We start from the raw sequence: 20911 nt of genomic DNA on the forward strand, positions 1-20911 counted from the left end.
CCAACATATGTACAATCGTTACAGTGCGCTGCCTAAAAAGTATGCACTCTTACGCATCGACTACTAAATACATATTAACGACTAGCTATGCTTGTTCCGAACGATTTCTTTTTGTTCAATGTAAATGGGCACAGATAACCACGAAGACTTTCAAGCCCGCTTCGAACGAAGGCCGTACAAGGGTTAAAACAATTACGCTTGCCGCAACTAACAATTATGTACACAACGAATGCGAACAGACTTCGGAACAGAAAATCATTTAACCTAATTAGGATTGCATAAGCGTGCAAGTAAAGTCTGTTACGCGGTTGTTAATTACCTCTGATTTCATAAATTAAGCTGTTTTCGGATAGCCAAGATCGTTCGCGCCTTTCGGAATTACACAATTCGCTGGGTCGATACGAAATACTTGCGTCAAGTATCAAACGAATGGCGCCGATTTCTCAACAGCGCGAGTCCCTAAATTTGCAAGAAGTGTACTCGTCGATAATCGCTTTTTACAAAAGTACACGCCAAAAGTACGATTCGCGTCCTAAGATAACCAAACGTTCGCAAAAGTATAATACTATTCGCGGTGAATAGCGACGCGTTCGCCGATTCGAACGCATCCCCGTGTGCCAATAATTTCGAGCCTCGCCGTATAAATTTCTGCTTAATTATAATTCGTAGCGAAAACACAATCAATTTTCATCGGTCTACGGCAACCGCGTCGCGCGGGCTCGCGTGCATGAAAACTCGGCGTAATAATCCCGCCGGTAAAAACCGCGTGCATCGCCGAATAAAAATCGGATCTCCGGGTCTCGTTCAAATTCCATTTAAGCTCGGCCGACATCAATTCAAATTACCGCTGCCTGTTAATTTCCACGCTTCCTTTGGTATCGCGTTATCATTCCCCCCTCCCGTCTCCCCGACGGCCATTCGAAAAACCGCAGAAGCCCTATGCGCCCTTCCCTTTACGATCGAATTCCTCCAACAGGAGAAAGAGAACGAGAGAAAGAGAGAGGGAGCGAGGGAGAGAGAGAGAGAGAGAAAGAGAGATAGGGACAGATAGATACAGAGAAAGAGAGAGAAAGATAGAGAGAGACAGGGAGAGAGCCGGCTCCACGAGAATCGTAAAACCTCGCGGTACTCGTTATACGCATATCTTTCGCCCTTTCACACGATTTTAATTGCCACCGCTGCGGCGAGCGCGGCCGGAAAAGAAATTAACGAAATTCCGGCCTTTGGTCACGTCGAGTGCCCCCCGTCCGTCGTTCCCCGTCCCCGCGGCCGCCGCTGTTCCAGCGACCCCAGCCGACCTCCCTCGTTCCACACAAGCGACACGATATAACGAATCTCACCTGCGAGAGCGCGCGAACGCCGACCATCGGCCTGGATTTCCCTCTTTTTGTCACCGTCATCCGTTTGATCCTGCTTTTGTGATACCCGGCTCGACTCGGTTCGGCTCGGCCCGACCCGACCCGACCCGATGCGACCCGACCCGACTCGACCCGACACGACCCGGCCCGGCTCGGCTCGGTCGGGCCGTGGGGAAAAAAGCAGCGCGCATAGTCGACCGCCGAGCGAGCGCGAGGGAAAGGGGTGCGCGCCACCGAAAATGCTGGCCGAGGGCGGAATCGGGGGATGGCTAGGTGTGGACCGACGGTGGGGGCGGCGAGGGTGGAAAAAAAATATGTAGCCGACGTGGCGTGAGCGTGCGGTTCGGAACTCGCTCGACTGGAAATTTTCAAAGCGCTTTTCGGGTATCCGCTTTCGGCAGGGGTGAGCGTGTTTGCGTCACCCTGTTAGCGGACACCGGCGGTTTTGAGCGAAAAGCGCATAAATATGCATGAAGATCATTTATACGGGCGCAGCTCGCTCTTTCGCCATCCACGCCCCGCCTCCGCGGCCCCGGCTCGCGCTCGTCCATCCCCGCCTCCTCCGCGCGCCCTCGTCTCTCCCTTTTACGCGCACGTTATTAACATTTTATCGACGCGCGGTGGCCGGAATTTTGACAATTTTTCCTTCGCTCTCCTGGCCCCTCCTCTCACTCCCTCCTCCCCCCCTCTCCGCCCGACTGCACGCACCGCGATCTCATGCATGAAAATCATTTTCGTTCCCCGCCCTCTTCACCCGCGCGACCCTCACCCGCGGACACCGGATGGGCTTTTGACTGACGACTGTTTGCATTTGTCTCGTTACAGGTCTCAGCTCCACCGAGGAGAGACACGTGAGTAGAAATATTTTGTTGTGATTTTTTTCCGCTTTTTTGCTCTCTCTCTTGTTTTTTTTTCCTTCTTTTTTTTCGGTCCCGGGGTGGCAGTGTTTTCGGAGCGGATAGTTTTAGCGATTTTAGTGGAACGGCGGCGGTAGTTCGGAGTTATGAAAACCGATTTGTGCCGAGCACCGGGGGGATTCGGTATTCGGGGGATCGGGACGTTAATGAGAGTTTTGCGCCGGCCGCGCCGGCCGTGTTTGCCCTGCCGTATTTTTTTCCGCGTTGTTCTTTCGCTTTGAACGAATAATTGAAGCCTTTCCGGAGGCGCGCCGCGGTAATCGCGCCCGACGATGACATCGTCGGCTCGGATTAAATTATTAATCGACGTTGCCGCGGGGGTAGCCAGGGGGTGGCGCAGCAGCCGGCCGGCGAGAGCGCGTCGAGGGTGTTCTCGTCGGTGGACCGGCAGCAGGCGCGAGGCGCGAGGGCCGCGGGGCGGTCGCCTGCTGTTATTTTTCGCGTGTCGTAATTAAGGTTTACTACGCAAATGAAATTATGTCAGCGCGGCGCTGTTTTATCACGGATGAAACAATAATACGCGCCGCGATTTATGGTTCTCGTATTTTGCGCGCCGGTAAATATTTCTCCGCTGGGAACGCAGACAAATCATTTATCGAAATGTCGAGTTAACAATCGGATTATCCGTCGAACTTCTACGCGCAATCTATCGGTATAAATAAACAAATAAACGCGGATGGGCATTTTTTCGCCGTTTATCCGTTTCGCCGGCCGTTTCCCTCGCGGGGATTTCGAAGGATTTAATGACGTAGATAAATAATCCAATCGTATCGAATCGACGAGCTACAAAAACCGTCTCGCCGTATCACGGCCGCGCGAAATTACGCGAAAACGATGCGCGCCGTCGTTCGTTTCCGGTACGGACGTTGCCTCGATCTCGGCAGTACCTCGACAGACTGTCTCGCAACCGAACTCGCGTTGGACGAAGCAAAAATTAAACGTATCGAGCCGATCGCGAAGGATTTTTTAACACGTTCTTTCGATCTTTTTGCAATCGGAGATAAGACTGAAGAGTAATAATACTTGCTTTCGATCATCGTTTTCAATGACGTCCTCTCATCTGTAAATTAATTTCTTATGTCCATTTACAAACACTTTTGGAACTTTTGTACGAAGGGACTTAATATAGTTTACAAATCTTTGTTAGCAACCGTTGTTGGCAGACCTGATATTAAACTTTCTCGGACATTTTCCTGCACCTGAAACATGTTCAGTTTTTGATACTTTCGGACAGACTCGATGCAACGTTTACATTATTACGGATATCGAAACGAAAACTTAACGAAATAACATGCTTATATATTTCTATTTTCTATCGCTGCTAGTATAGAAATATACGAATATGGCGTTTCGTTAAGCTTTCATTTTTACATAAAAGAACGAAATATCGCTGAAAATGCAACGGTTACTTCGAGGCTACAAATATCATAAATTGCAACAAGGAAGAAGCTGGAAATTTCGTTCTCTGTTTAATCGTTTTAGCGAGCTCCTAATAATATACAGATGATACTAACTTCGTCTAATCTCTGTACGGTTTTAAATTTCACCAACCTATTTTCATCGCAAATCCATTAGAACCGCAGACAATTACAAAAACACCGAACACGACTCTTCGATAGACAAAGTGCAGTCACGAAAAGCAACGGTACCTTCCAGCGATCCTAATTGACCGATTGCAACGTTTCCGAGCTCCGATGCTCGTCGGGGTCGAAAGCTCGGTGTCCGTTCGTCCCGAGAGCAGCCTGCGCGCTCGCACAGCACGATCCCGCTTCGTTCGGCACAGAATTATTCTTTTGCCCGACCCGTTCGCTCCAAATCGTCCGCTCGTAACTATTCCTAATCCCGGTCGCAGCTCTCGTTGTATGCACGTGGAGCCGTGCGTAACGCAACTTAACGCACGTACAAGGTGCTCGACGCGGCACGAGTACTCGCGACGTGACCCCCGTGTATTACAGGTACGTTACACGCGTGTAACTTTTCGTGCGCGTGAAGGGTACAACGAGTGCTTCAGCGTGCTTCTCTCGCGAGTGTCTGCCATGTACGCGCAATTATGTTTTCGACGAACGCGGGAGAGGGGGAGAGAGAGAGAGAGAGAGAGAGAGAGAGAGAGAGAGAGAGAGAGAGTAGTATAAAGTGGCGACATGAGAAAAGAGGGCAGCGAGGAAAAAACCCTAACCGCCGTTAAGAACACCGCCGACTCTTCTTTCCCCGGCGTGCTCCCTGCCCTGGGGAAACGCGGTCTAGCATTTCCATCCCCTTGCGCCGGAAAAAATAACATTTTGAAACGCCGCGGCGGTGTCGCAGGAAACACTGAGAACATAATAGCAGTAAATTTTTTCCCTGTTGTCCCTCAGCCTGTAAACAAAAGTGGACAATTTGGGAAGAGGATTATACAGTTTTCATAGTCGCCGATTGTCGGCAATTATAAAAACGAGTCGCGAGGCTGGAACAATCGTGTCTCCTCTTCCCAATTTCTCCGTTTGCGTTTACAATCTGAGGGATAATTAGGGAGAATTTACTGTACTTTCGCGCATGTAGTCGCGCCAAAACGTGTCTTTAGGTAATAATAGTTGAAGACGAATGTTGGACGTTATATACCGTAATTACAACAAAAGATCCTAGAAATTACCGTAGTGCGAATACAGGGTGGCCGATGAATGACGCGAACGACACGAAACGAAAATCTCTTTCGCAAACACATGTTTCTCAAACTTTTTATTATTTCATTTGGAAATATAATCAATGGTATCGGTATCGTGCGCGAACAACAACGTCCCCGAAATGGCCGTCGTTTTCCTGCCCGCAAATACGGGCTCCTTCCACAGCATTTCCCATCGGCTCACTTACCCCCGGCTATCTTCCTCGAGTTTCAACGATGAATTTTTTAAAGAAGCGATTAAAAACTCCGCGAGATGTGCTCGTTGCCGGACATCGCGCGCGCAGCCACGTCGATCTCCAAGGGATGCTCCGCAACCTGCGGAAAGAAAGAAACGAAAAAGATTGAAAATGAACGAGCCGTGACTTTTCCAAACCGTTCAGTGTTCGTTGGCCGGTCCGCGCGAGTCCAAAAATCGGCATTCCCAGTCGTCCGGAGCGTCTCCGGTCTCGCGCGACGTTACAGAGGAGAAACATCCCCGCCCCGAGAACTAGTAAAATAGCGGACCACTTATTGGTCAATTAAAAATCCAGCCGGTAAATCGTTGCGCAGCGAAGCCGAGGGGGATGGGAGGCAGATCGGGATCGGGCGGCAATAAAGTTAGGAAAGTAATTACGGGCGAATGCTAGACTCGATGGTATCGGGCACCGGGGATAAGGTCCGCGTGTCGGGGCCGGTCCACCGGATGATCCTCGTCCAGAAAGTTTTCTCGTAGCCGAGGGGAAGGCACGGCTCTCGCCCGTAGAAAATGCAAGTAACGATCTTCTTGCGAGCTCGCTCGCTCGCGCGGCCGGGAGGAACGGAGCGGCCCGGTTCGAACGAAGACGGCGGACAGAGGGACCGACGAGGAGTGGTAGGCAGAAAAAAATAATGGAAAGAGCCGGAGCAGCCATAAAGAAGGGGAGGTGGAAACGGGGGGGGGGGAGATAGCAGCGTGTATTATAGGTTTGCCGAGCCTGTAATCATCGCGGGACCGCGAAACGCCCATCGACGCCCTCTCATTCTACCTCTCGCCATTCTATTTTCCTCTCTCCTTATTCGACCTATCCTCGGGCAGTTTCCTCGGTTCCTTTCTCGTCCCTGTTCTCGCTCTTTGTGTGTTTGCCGGGCCGAGCCTCCGCGTGTGCGTGCGTATAGAAGCGTGTCTCCTCGTTTCGTTCTCTCCCGCGCTCCGCCGACTCTATAATCATTATCGACCTCTTCCCAAAGCATCCACCTCCTGTCCCTTCTCTCTCTTCCCTTTTCTTCTCCTCTCCTCCCTTTTCTTCTCTTTTCCGTCTCGTTTTTTTCTCTTGTCCGACCGTTCCACCGCCACCTCCTCCTCCTCCTCCTCCTCCTCCACCTCTGGTATCGCGCTTCCTTTAATTCTCTCTCTATGCGCCGCGCGCGGTGTTCCCGTAGACGCCTCGGGCCGACCCTCCGATGCTGCTATATCCCCGTTCACCGGAGCTGCGCCGCTCGTGACAAGCTGTTGTCCACCGCTGATTACATTTACCGACCCCCGGGGAATTGAACGGTGCCCGTAAACGTCGCGTGCCGGTTGCATAAAAATGCAAATTTCAGCGCAAGCCCCGATTCGAACGGCGAAACGCCGAATCACGCGAGCCCGGCTCCCGGATAAAACGACAGCCGATTCCGCTCTACCGCGGACGATGCTTCGCGAGATTTCCTTCGGTACGCGGCCACACCGATCGGAGACGAGGCCTTGTCCGAGTTCGGTGATTCGGTAGCGACGTATTTTCGAAATAGCCCGTCGCGATTCGATTCCAAGGTCATCGCGTTCGAACGCGCGTATTTAATTTCGATTAGCTTGTCTTGCTTCGGAAGCGAACGTGAAACCGTTCGGTCGACGGGTTTACGACGATCGGTCGAAATTTATCGGCTTTGGCATGCGGGATTCTTACCGACGTACCGCTGCGACGCCAGCTATTTAATTTGTCCTTTCGCGTGAAATTGGCACACCGGCGAAGCATGCCGAAAAGACGAACGATCGAATTCGTAAATTCCTTGCGAGAACACGGCTTCGCGGAAGATCTCTTTCGACGAAGTTTTATTTTTCTTTTTTTTTTGAGGATTTCTTCGTTCAGCGATCTTAATCGTTTATAGTACTTCGACGAGTTTGACTCGCGACGACGGTCTCTAGCAGCCCCAATTTAACCCATTATCCGCCAATGTCCCACTTTCGGGACACTTCAAATTTTTTTCTTTCAAAAACTGCAACTTGTAAATCGAATACAGGCATTAAAATAGCGAGAACATATCACGTGCTCCATGAAAGTATTAAGAATGCCCGCTATTTCGTTTGAAATCATTGTAAACTTTGGGTCGAGATTTATAATCTTGATCTAATTCTTTTTTGCATTTTTAAATTGCGACGGGTTAAGAGTGAATTTTACTTTCGTTCTTTCATGTCTTGTCATCGATATTTAACCCTTTGTCAGTCCCGTAAATCAGACGAGGAATCGGTTTAAAAAATTCCTACCTGAATATTTTTCATAAATTCGATCGTGTTACGCTGATGTAAAAGAAGCGGTGATTCGAGTCGTAAATGATTTGCTTTTATTTATAAAAATGAACAAATTATTCGTAAATACGTACAAGACGGTGCATACAATTTGTTCGAGCTACGAACTTATGCGTAAGCCTGCAAGCATTCGAGTAACTGCGATCGCACGACGATTCTGAATTTTCTTTTTCGTCTAAGAAACAATTGCGAATCGAAAAATATCCGATCGTTGCAACAACTGCGATGAAAACGGCGCGACAAGGGGTTGATCGCGCGATAAGTAATTCAACATGGGACCGGCGAGGAAAGGTTTTTCCGGCAACGTTCGTCCGGTTGGCAGACCGTTCCTCGGGTTAATTAAATTAACCACGGTTAAAGCAACGGTTAAACCATCGAGCACATCGTTATAGCCCGTTTCGAAATGATCGCGGTCGTATTCAGTGGCTTCGTCTCGTCGATACGCCATTCAAGAACGCGAAACGCTGAAAATCCTGTTCCGGTGGCATTGAAACGGCGCGGCGCGGCGCGGTGCGCAGCGAAGTCGAAATCGATTATCGCGAACGGGCTCGCGTGACAATTGATAATAACCGTCGACGCAGGTAATTACGGTTTTGTCACGTTGATCGGACCGCAGGAAACACACGGGTAACCCGTTGTTTCGGTCCGCGCTGGTTCTCTGTTATTTAACTAGAGATTAACGAGGCTTGCGAGCGGCGCGGTTGTTGCGCGCGCGTTCGGGCAAACGCGTGTCTTCTTGCTCCGGCCGTCGTTAGCACGCTTCTTCCTCGGCCCGCGGCCCGTTTAATCGCCCGTATAAATCAAAAACTCGTTTCCCGACGGCCTGTGTGCCGGCGGAACGTATTTTCCCGGCGGGCCCGATACGATCGAGACGCGCGCCGCGCCAAGCCGCGCCGATCAGCCGCGATCTATCCGCTTCGCGGTTCGTGTCCACGGCTTCGCGCGAAACGTAATTTTCGTCACGTTACAGAGGAGTTCGATATCGCCCGGTGATAAATACAGTCGGCCGCGAACACCGCAGGAGACCCACCATTCCCACCATTCTCAGAATCATCACGACCACCCTATGCACATCAAGAAAATGAAAAAGGAACAGGATAAAGACATCGGCCACGTGAGTATCTACTCTGGCTTCCTCTCATTCCTCCGGAAACAAAAAGTAAATGATAGATATTAAGTAAATAATTAAACAGTCGTTAAATTTGAAAGGAAATTTAAAAAGGAAAAAAATATGCCACGATTGGAGAAGGAATGGACTTTTATGTGCTCTAGTTATCGATGATCATTAGAGATGACGGAAATAATTTTTGTTTATCTATAACCGTTAGAAACGACGGGAATAGCTTTCGGTCACAAATAACCGTTATAGATAACGGTAAATTGTTTCTTTGTTACAAACGACAATTATCGATGACGAGAATGTTAATTCGATATGCCGGTAACCATTATAATTGTCGAAAACGTAGTTTTTCGTTATGAATAACCATTACCGATTGTTAGAATTATACATAACGATTACGAGCAACCATTTTATCGACGATCAGAATTTTATTTTGGTTCGCCGGTAATCGATATCGACGAACAACGCTTTGTTTTCTTACGTCTGGCTGTTGTCAATTATTGTTATATCGAAAGCGTGTACCTAAAATCTGTGGCAAAAAGTAAGCGATAACGAGGATATTATCTAACCCGGACAATGTACAGGGTATCCGTAGCATGTGGGACCCATTTCAATAATAGATTTTACCTACGGAAACGATAAATTGTAAATTTATTAAAAACATGTATTGTATCATAGTTTCCTCAGAATAATTATTCGTATTCTTCCATTCGTTCGTTTTATTTCGCCTTGGCCTTCGAATATCCAAAACATCGCGCTCGTCGGAAAACGGCTAATCGGCCGAACGAAATCGATGTACTGGAAATCGTATCTGGAAAGATAAAATGCATCGTGCAAGTTCTAATCGAATAAGTCGTTCACTCGAACGTGTCGCGATAAAAATTAATTTACAAAACCTGGCCGAAGATTGTCGGCCATTGTGATAACCCTTGTACGGGCAGCCGATTAATATAATCCGAAGTTATGTCACACGCTGGCATTATAGGAATCGCATTAGTGTGCTCTGCTTGGAAATTATTAAATCGATGTACTCTTGCAATTTTTATCGGAAATCAAGTAGGTTTATTTGCTCGACAAGCATTTATCGATTATCGGCGAGATTACAGTTTGGTACAACGTTCTCGACGAAGTCGTTGCAAAATGATCCGAGATTCGAAGGGACCGAGCGCGGTGTAACGCGTAAATCGTAACGAATTTCTCTCGGATGTCGACGCTTCCATTCTCCTCTCGAGATCTTCGTGTTTACCGGAGATAACGACTGACAAGGTGTTTTAATTAAACCACTATCGTACAACAACGATGATGTAATTATCATTATTTTGATAGAATACTAGCGCGAAAGAAGCGTTGAACCGTATTCGAGACGTTAAATAAGATAACGCTGATTAGCTTAACCAATATGTAACTTTGATATGCAAACTTCGCGATGTGTATTCGACAAACATTCTCTCAGTCGGTAGTAAATCCTTCGTTCCGTTAAGTCTAAACTAACGCAATCGGGCTTTGGGAATCACAAAACATGGTGCAGATTTTAGAAATTCTCTAGGCTCGTTCGAGCTCTTACGGAGGACGGCGTAGGTCCTTTTGCCGATCACGGAACGCATCGAACGTTAAAATTAATCATTCTTCTCTTTTTATTCGAAGGTACAATCGAAGATAGTTTTTAGGTCGATAGACACAGGAAGACCAAAAACATACCTGTAACATAAAATTCGTTCTTCGTTCTTTTACGCAGCATCATCGTATGTCTGCATATCTTAAGCGTGCACGACGAAATTAATTTCAAATATTCACACTGCAAAAATAAAAACGTTTACGATTCCATCTCTTGTTAGTATCTTGTAGATCGATTCGATTGATTTTCGAGAAGTCCGCTCGGGGTTTGCCAAAACTTTTAATCAGAATATCGAAGAGACATATCTGCAAAAATTATCGCAACGTTGTGCCAACATCGCCAGCATGCACGGTGTGTTTTATCTGCTGATTCGGGAAAAGTGGAGATAATTTCTCCGGAGCTGCATGATTCAATATTGTCCGGCAGACTGTGAATTTTACGCTAGAAATGTAAGTGCACGAAACACAATGCATTCCTGTGTACTGTAATCTTATTCCGTCTACATTATACTGTTATACTTGTGTATTTTTGTCTGTGTACATTGATAAAAAGAGATTAGACATCTTGTACCTTTTCGGAATATTGCCGTTTTCTGGAAAGTGTGAGAACGGAAATCCAAAAGTGTCCATAAACAAGCATGGTATATGAAACCTTATGTTATATATATGTTAAACCTTATTGCTCCAAAAATATTAAAAGTTGTTGCACGATACTGTTTGATAAATAGCGCAAACTTGTGCGATGAGATTTGTTCCTATCTGCAATAGGAAGAGTTACTCGGAGAACTAGAGCCCAATCCTAGATTCACCCGGCATATTAACCTCTTGCTGTGCCATTATCTTCATAGTTGTAACGATTAGAAGTCCTTCGATGATAATAGCTTCTTTAGAAGTAAGCGGAAATTTATATTTATCCGTGTGCAAACATTTGTTTGAACGATTAAATATTGGTGACGCGGGGGATAGGATTTTAAACTAAAGTAATCTCGATCTCCAAAATATCTCCATCAGGAGTCGGGCTCTTTCAAGTATACGGCAAGGGGTTAAAAACGCACGAGTGATTATTAGTTGGCGCGACAAGGGTTACATTTGGCCTTGACACTAAACTTACCGAGCATTAAAACCGACTAACATGTTTGTCGTATAGAAATAACAAGACTGAGTCAATACGATTGTCTAATTTATTAGACAAATAATTACACAATATTTTAGACAAGGTAATTATGTTAACACTTGGAAGAAGGTGATACCTGAGATGATTTGAAGTAACTCTTTCCTTAGCGAAAATGCAATCCACGGCTCCGTTTACGAGTCATTAAAGAAAAAACGATGACCAATGAGAGGAGAGCTCGGCCGGCGCGAGCCAATGAGCGGACGAAGCTCAGTTCCGGGAGATTGGCTCGGCCGCCTCGCGCCAGCTGAGCCGGGATTCGACCGCTCGACCGCTGGCGTTGTTAGGTCGGCCGCCTAGCGCCAGCTGAGCTCGCCTCTTATTGGTCACTGTTTTTCGTTAATAACTCGTAAACAAAGCCTCGTAGAACATTTTCGCTAAGGAAAAAGTTGCTTCAAATAAACTCACGAATCACTCCTCTTCGGATGTCGACACAATTATGGGACAACTTGTATGTTTGAACTAGGAAATTTAACAATTTCAACAATTTTAAAATAGAAATTGTGATACCGGTGAACCGGTTAGCACTAATCGTACCGAATGGTTAAAAGTGACTGCGTCGCCTTACACGAATTACAGTATCGCACTTATTTAGATATTTCTCAATTTTTATATTAACATATGTTGGAATGAATAAATTTATCGAACGGTTTCCGGTGGATGTGTCTTTGTAATATCAATAATCGCCGAACAAGAATCGTCGTACCGGTCATTCGACCGGCGACGATGACACGGGTTAGCGTTAAATAGCCGAGAAATGCTAATCGAATTATTATTGCTCTGACAGAGCGACGGCGAAAAAAGTGATCAGGACCTGGTGGTGGACGACGCCAGCGAGGGACCAACCAGCCCAGTGGTAAACGGAACGACGTCGCCCCGGGAGAACGGGCTGGACAAGGTGCCCGCCATGAGCGCCAGCATTCAGACGAAAAAAGACGTTCCGCCCCACTCTCCTAGAAGTGGGACGAGCAGCAACGCGAGCACCCCGTCCGCGAAGAAGATGGAGGATCGGGAGAAGCCAACCACACCGATCTCGAAGCCTTTGACGCCTACCTCTGGCTCGGCGATCGGCGCAGCCGGTCTGAAACCCTCGGGTTCGGGGAAACTACTTCAGGGGCCGCCGCCTCCCGGTGTGCCGAGCGCCTATCTCCAGCACTATCCTCCCGGGCCTCCGTCTCACCATCTGGCACCAGCTGGCCAACATCCTCACGTCGACATGATGGGCTATAACGGCTACGTGGCGCCTAGAGCACCGCCTTCGCAGCTCTACGATCCCCACGTGGCCATGAGGACTCCCATGGGATCGGTCGGAGTACCCGGAGGCAAACCGTGAGTACACATCCTCGACACGCTCTTTAGAACCCGTCATCCTTCGGATACAGCTCGGCCTTTATTGCCGGTCCGCTCGGCCTGGCTTGATTTGAATAAAACCTCTTCGACGCGAAATTGCGACGAGACTTTCTTACGCACGAGACGGACGACGCGCTCTTGGACATTTCGAACAGCTGTACGATTTCGTTTTCGTGAAAAGAGCATCGCTGTCAAATTTTCCGTGTTTTTTGCCTACCATGTCAGGCCTTCGATTCGGCGCGAGCCGTGCATTGTGAAACATTGCCGTACGATCTTCGCTTTACCGTGATGTCTCTCTAATTGACGCTCCGATCGTCCACAAAAATGGACAATTTTTGGAAGAGGAAATTTGATTGTTCGATGTTGTAAAATGAAACGATACTTAAAAGCACTTTATTCAGAATTACAAATTCTACTCCAGAACATTCGCGTATCCAGTAAAATAAATGATGGTGATATATTACAAAACTACAGAGATACAGAAAATATGGTGTTGGTGAAATCCCGAGGTGGCAACCTCACGGTTCGGTTTCTACTTTTGAACTAACTATCGTCTGAGCCGACCTGGGCCTATGTCGCCAACGGCTCATCCTCACAAAAGGGTCATAAAACAGTTCGATGGGTCATCGTTGAAATTCCAACATTCGAGCCTTGCGGTTCATTTTTATAGTTACGAATTGTCAAGGTTATGTCGAGGCTCGAACAATCGTATCTTCTCGCCTCCAATTGTCCATTTTTGTGCACAATCTTTGCGTCAGTTAGCGAGACATTGCTGTATTTGCCACGAGTTTTGCCGGTGTTGGGTTCGATAAGCGCGCCGGCGAAGTCGCGAACAGTATGTATTCCCTCTCTGTGTACCGTGTTTCGGTGTCCGTCGAGTAACGCGCGGCGATGGTGAGCCACGTTTCCTGTCACATAATCGATGTCTATTTTGATCTTGATGAAACACGAGCTTCGTACTTTCCTTCCTGTATATCGTCGCGTTTAGTTTATACGATATTCATAAACGCGCAGCTTTGCGAGGAAAGTCGGGCGACGAAATAGAAAATTCTGCGACGTCGGAAACGATTAAGGTACGCGTAATTTTCCAAAAAATGGAGAAGCACGCTTGTCATTTCACTTCTGTGTTCCGCAGCCGACTTACAATTGCGCACTTTTTTATATTGCGCGATGATCCGCGCCGTCTGTTTGTAGCTTAATTTTTCAGAAAAAATTACGTACGAAAAAATTACTCGTACGAGTCGTAAAGATCTTCGATTTGGAAGTACGTTGATATACAGGGTGTCCCAAAACTGTCTCGCAATCCGAAAGTGGCGGGTTCCTCGGATCGTTCGAAGCAACTTTTTCCTTTACAAAAATTTTCTCCGAGGCACCATTAACGAGTTATTAACGAAAAGGGCCGAGCCAATGAGCGGAACTGGGATTCGGCCGCTCGGCCGCCTCGCGCCAGCTGAGCTGGGATTCGACCGCTCGACCGCCTAGCGCGAGCTGAGTTCGTCTCTCATTGGTCACTGTTTTTCGTTAATAACTCGTTAACGGTGCATCGAAGAAAATTTTTGCAAAGGAAGAAGTTGCTTCAAATGATCTGTGGAATCCACCAGATTGCGAGACATTTTTGAGACTCCCTGTATACACGCGAGGAATGTACTATAGTGAATTCTCCTTAATCGCGGCTCGTTTTTGTAGTCGCCAATTGCGAACATCTGGCAAGGCTCGAATAATCGTATCTCCTCTTCTCAAATTGTCCATTTTTGTGCGCAATCCGACCGTCAATCAGGGAGAATTTACTGTAATCGCTCGACCGACGAGTCGCGAATGAAACTCCGCTGCTTTTCAAATTGGATCCTAGCGTCGTAATTCGAAAGTAGCGACACGGTTGCTAATCGGACGGCGGGATGCGTCGTCTATTTCAAGTCCCGCGACCGATGCTTCGATGAGAATGTAGATCATTTTCCCAGCTATACATACACGCGAAGGTGTTCCGTTTACCTTGTCGTTCAATGCGGACGATATCTCTCGGGTTTGGCAAGTGACGTGCGTCCCGAGACTCGTAACCAGTTCTCCAAACAAATCTAAATTGAACGAAGGCTAAGTAACTACAAGCTGTTTGCTTTCCTGTAGATCGAAAATGCGTCGGTGCCTTAAGATAAGACCTTTCGACTGCGCGTCGTATAATATTGGACGAAGGATATTAAATATATTTAGCGCGTTTATAGACGCGACCGAACCGAACGAATAAATCCTCTCGCGAAACTCTGCGCAGACCGTGGAAGATTCCAGCAGATGGAAGAATATTTCAAGCTCTCAGGGACGAAATCGCATATTCATACGGATTCGATCTTTTTTTTTCGCAGTTCTTCTGTTGTCGAAAGAAGCAGGAAACGTTTACACAGGTTTTCCGGTTTTTCTGCATCAATTCGAGCAGTCGCGGTTCTACGAAGAAAATATGGAGATAACTTCTTGTTGGAAAATCTGAGATTTACGAATTAGCGATGCATTTGTTTTTTACCTAGCACGTAATCGTGATAATAACAAGTTATCTATAGGAATCCTTTGATGTTCTTGTACGTAAGAACGATTAGACTGTTAATCGTTGTGCAGAATTAAAATTATTTGCATCAGTGACGATTGTTAAAATTTTAATAGATTTAAGACAACATTATTCGTTTAAATCTATCTGCTATATATTTTACATTTCTCTTATTCAGATGATACCAATCCGGACATTTAAAAAATTCCTGAAACTTTGGGGACCTCTATTTGATTATTTTTATAATTCATAAACTGTACAAGTTAGAGAACAAGTTTTCAAACGAAAGTTGTCCAAATCTATCGTGCGATATACGATTTGTTAATTTTTTAAACAATTTTGAAAAGGTTACAAACAAATGGATATTTTTCATATACCAGACAACAGGTTTGGACAAAAAAAGTAACTTTTGTTTCGAGCCTTTTTTCTATCTCGTACAGTTTGCGAATTATAGAAATGAAACAAAAAAATAGCCGAATAACAGAGGGTTAATTTCCACCCTGTTAAAGTGAATTTACGCAACTGTTACATGTGTCTTCGGGTATCTAATTTCGCAAAACGGATCATAATTAACGAAAATCGAGAGTAAAACAGCGCGTTGGAAACCCAAAAGAAAGAACGGAAAACCTGAAACGCTTTGTACACTGGACCATAAAATATTCCGCCGGACCGGTTCGATAACATTTTTGTTAATGCCCGGGTGAACCGGACCACGATTTATCCGGGATTTCCGTTTACTATGAAAATTCCGCGACCCTATTGTTTATTGTGGCTGCGAGCGGTCAGAACACGCGGCGTTATCAATATTTTTTAGTTTAAAGCAAATGTCTGTGCGACGAGATTAACGGTCAAGATAAAGAGCGATACGACATGAAATGTTGCACACAACGGATGTATGTAACAGCGTCTCTTTTTTTTCCTCCCCCCTCGTTTTTTCCTCCGCGTCCATTAATGTACAAGATAATATACGACATCGAAAACTGCATAGATAGACGCGATAGGGAATGTCGCGTTCGTTTCGATCGATGCCGCCAATTAATCACCCCATTATTTATTCCAGCCTCCAGATATATTTTCGTTACGGTGTCGCCCGATGTGTAAGCGATATTTTAGCGACTTGATCGGGTGAATAATGGATTTCGACTTCCGGTATCGGATTCGGGCTGACGCGCGGTCGTCAAACCTTTCAAGTTATTCGCGGAGCGACGCGGATTTTAAATAAATCGAAAAGACGCGAATACAGTCGCTCGTTTCGGTTGCTCGGCACCCTTCCAACGATCGCGCCTCTGTTACGATGTTATTTTGTAAAGCTGGTTAACGGTACGTGGCTCATTCTCAACCCTTGCACAATGGAACATCGGCGAACGGTTGAGAATATCGCGCAGGCTGCTCTTTGAAATCGCGTTATCAGACCCAACAGTGCGATCATAGGAAGGGAATATTATTCTGTTTGTTACATTATCATCGTTGCACCGTTGAATCCATCTACCTTGTCATTTATGATTCACGATTAATATGCGCGACCGCTGCACGATAGAAATATATTGATAATAATTACAATTTCAAAGACGGTGCTGGTTGTGCATACGAATTCTTCACCGTTTTCGGGTAGACGAAAGATTCATTGAAAAGCAATAAGAACTCGATCGACGAACCGTTCGACGAATTTTCGTTAAAATCAAGACAGATCTTGTTTATGAAACGTTCAGCGTGTTCTTGTTCCTTTTTGTATCAAATGTTCGATGTTTCTCGCGTGCGCGCGAGAGTGTAGCCTGGTTTGGACCAGCGAACGTGTTGCTCACAAACTCTGTAAGATTGCAGGTGGAACTTATAACCAGACTGCGGATTTTTATGGGAAATAAAAATTGCCGCGTCAATTGCAAAAATTAGAAATTAAATTTCGTTTCTTTCTTTCTCGTGAATAGCTTTTTTCTTTCAGTAATAATTTTTGAATCAACGCTAAATTAGTAGCATTTTAAACTAGTATTTGAAATTGCAACTATACTCAATTTTCCCATAAATGCATCGAACCCGCAGTCTATTTATAACGATACTATTATAACAGAAGAACCTCTGTTACGATCGGTGGCTCAGAAATCATAGTGGCGTGTCTGACGTGTTCGGAATTTTTGTCGCGTCTCTTAAAATGTGGTCTAATAAATGCCAAAATGTTAATTGCACAAGTGAAACGAATTACAAAGTTACTATAAATCAACTTAACTCTAAATTATCTCAACGGCGGTTCTTTCTGATAAAATATAACTCGATATATCTCGGTTTATCTTATTATTTGTCAATTTTTTTCCACATATATATTTTATAACATTCCTTCTAGATACCTCAGCATTTCTACAGGCTTTGCTGTAACACGTGAACATTGAAATTAGTTATCAGAAACTCGACATTCGGATATCAATTTTTCCAGCCTGGATCCGAATGGACCCCGAGTCCGTCGTTCGAGCGTTAACAATGAGTTTGATCGATAGACGACACACGCGTTAGTAAAGCATAACGCTTCCTGTTTCTCGCGATCAGCAAATTATTTCTTACGCCACTGCGATTACTGCGATCGTGTAATCCGCTTAATTATCCGCAGACTAGATCTTTATCGATCTACAAGAACGACTGGACAGTTTCCATATGAAATATGTTCAGCTAATCGAGTTTCCGCTGCAATTACGATACTTTTCCCCCCGATGATACCCAGTGGTCGAACAACAGGTCCAGGTCCAAAGTGGGCTACCCTCCTCTCGGCGAACGTTCGACAGCCGACCGAAGTTCTCCGAGGAAACGCGAATACCGAAAGATCTGAAATTTTTCAGTTTCTGGGTAGGCGTAACCCCATAAGGAAGTTCACACGATTCATTACCGAACAAGCCATCGAGTTATGCGGGGCCGCGCGCGACTAGCTTGCCAGCTAGCGATTCTGCCTTGTGGGGAACCAGCCTATCGCCGGTGGTAAACACGCCTGTTCGCCGCACGAGTCGCATTTTTTTCTCCCGATCTGTGTTCCAGTGCGTACAGCTTCCACGTGTCGAGCGAGGGCCAGATGCAGCCGGTGCCCTTCCCACCGGATGCGCTGATCGCGCAGGGGATACCGCGTCATGCGCGGCAAATTAATACCCTCAGTCACGGGGAGGTCGTGTGCGCCGTCACGATCTCGAATCCGACCAAGTACGTGTACACCGGCGGCAAAGGATGCGTCAAGGTCTGGGACATCGGACAGGGCGGCACAGGAAGCACCAAGTCGGTATCGCAGCTCGACTGTCTGCAGCCTGATAACTACATCAGGTCAGTGGTTCTCCCTTGCGAATTCATTCGGTTCGCGTTTCTTTTTCTCTTCTTTTTTTCTCTCTCCGCGCCTCTACCGTCACCCTTCGCTCCTATCTTGATCCGAGAACCCCTCCTACCGCGCACGAATCTTTATGCATCGATAAGGTACAAAATCTGCAATTTGTAAAGTGCAAGGTACGGCGCCGGTCGGAAACGAAAAGATCTCCGCGAATTCGTTTTTCTTGTAATTACACCGCGTCGACGTTTGTGCGGAAGACATATCAACACCCTAAACGATTCTATAAAATTAACGCATTGCACTCGCGAATTTAACTTTTTCAACTGTGAATTCAAAATAGATTTTCTAACTTGCAGTATCTTCATTTTGTACGACTTATCGAGTGCATTTTATTTAACACGTTGAATGCCACGGGGGTCACCGGTGACCGGCACCTAACTTGGCGGTGACGCCATGGGGGCCACCGGTGACCGGCGCGCCCAAATTGATAGAAATATATATATATAATTTCAAACAAATGTGTCAATATCTAAAATTTTGTATTATCATCATGTCGCAATTAACATGTCGAACATGGTTATACACTGTAACTTATCTATTGCAGATAATATTTCAACATTATATGTATCGCATAAAAGAAAATTCATCGTGGCGCGACGGACAATTTTGTTTTGAAGTATAAACGAATTCGATAATTTGGAACACAATTATTTGGAAACATTACGTAACAATTTTAAACGGCGAGTCGGAGTCACCAGCCGAGTGCAAAGGTTCGAGCTATTTTACGCATCAGTTTTCGTTGCAATCGAATCGTCGGTTATAGGATTAATAACTACAAACGGATCGTACCGTTTTACGTTCCACCGTAAATTCGTCTAAATCGTGCGAATTTGTTTTCTTTTCACCGGCGTGCCGTAAGTCGCGGGCAAGTTAAATCGAAAGAGCGGTATTTGCGCTTTCCAACGGTATATTGCGTAGCGAACATAAATTAGAAATGCGCGCGGCGTAGACACGCTCTGATATTTTATTGTCAGTCGTTCCCGTTTTTCGATATTCATCGGTGTTCGATATGTTTTCAAGAGAAAACTGGGCAAACGTATGAAAGTGAAACGATTTTAGCAGTTTATTCAAAAGAATCGACGATGAATTTACTAAAGCAGAAGCAGGAGATCGCCGTTTGATCCCGAATAAAAACGACGCATTTCTATGCGTCGAAGTCGAGGCGAAATCAAAATGGGGAGCCAGCCGCCTGGCCCGTTGTTACAAGACAAAGGGTTGACTGGCAAACTTTTGAACAGTCGGCGCTCATATATTATTCATTCGCGATAACGACAGACCTCGTCTGTGCAATGGTAACTCGGTTCGCAGTACGACGGTTCTCTCATTACTCAATTTAACGCTAGAGAGACGAGTGTTTACTTGTGATACACCTGAGCACGAAGTCCCCTTCGTCGATTCTTCCACGTGGAATAGTGCCGTTACGCTTCTCCCGTATCCACGATGAGCCAAACGTATCATCGAATTACATCTTTTCGAGTTAGTGGCGCGGATAATTGTACAAAATTTTCATAAACGAATCTTGATGGGAAACGCAAGGGTTTTCCAGCAGCCACCTTCGTCCGTCCGACACCCGTGTAATTTTATCGCGTTAGAGCTCAGCGAATTTGTACGAATTTACATTCTCGTATTCGAGAGCAGCAAAACACGAGCGATCGAAGCTTCGTATATTTCCCGATCCATTTTTATCGTACGATAAGATTTTACAGGTCGACCGATGAACGACGAGTAAATGAAATTAAAAGAAATTCGACGACAAATATCGAAACAACGTTCGAGAAATTCGTCTCGGGAAAATCGCGTACGATGCACGCGAATTATCGTGGAAGTATCGGCGATAAAAATCGCGGACGGTTTGCAATTAAACATAAATAAAAGCCGCGCTTTCGATGTTAAACATTACGAAGAAGCAATGAATTGCAAATTGAATTCCGCGGAGCGCGAGGGATTACGTGATATTTTTCGAGTCGACAATATTCACAACGTTTTTTGCCAATTTCCTTTTATTTTCGAAAGCGCGCAAGGGTGAAACGGTTATGAGCAGAAAGCGTGCGGCCGCGCGTGAAACATCGCGATCGCGCGTCGAGTATTTCGGTATTCCCGGCGCACCGTGGAACGTTGAAAAATCACGTGGAAGTGTCGGTGATAGAATAAACGGGATGTTCGGCATTTTTACGATGCATTTGCGAGCGTTGCACGTTTCACCGTCGCGGGACGGAATAATATCGGTCCCGTATGACTGTTAATGCCCGCCGATACGGCCGGTAATTGAACCTCCAGCGGGTTTTTTGAACACCGGTGCCCAGTCCACCGGCAAATTCA

General features: G+C 46.0%; 1 protein-coding gene across 4 annotated transcripts in view; it reads left to right on the forward strand.

The window, feature by feature from the left end:
- The window catches only part of LOC117223059 (protein groucho), a 99407-nt gene that overhangs the window by 72480 nt on the left and 6016 nt on the right, over positions 1-20911 (forward strand). For all 4 annotated transcript variants that reach the window (XM_033475169.2, XM_033475170.2, XM_033475168.2 and 1 more), the window contains 4 exons: positions 2184-2209; positions 8426-8569; positions 12148-12689; positions 18256-18531. In XM_033475169.2, coding sequence (XP_033331060.1) covers positions 2184-2209; positions 8426-8569; positions 12148-12689; positions 18256-18531 — 988 coding nt within the window. The remainder of the gene's footprint in view (positions 1-2183; positions 2210-8425; positions 8570-12147; positions 12690-18255; positions 18532-20911) is intronic.

The sequence above is a fragment of the Megalopta genalis genome, chromosome 4 (assembly GCF_051020955.1).
Source record: "Megalopta genalis isolate 19385.01 chromosome 4, iyMegGena1_principal, whole genome shotgun sequence".
Lineage (NCBI taxonomy): Eukaryota > Metazoa > Arthropoda > Insecta > Hymenoptera > Halictidae > Megalopta > Megalopta genalis.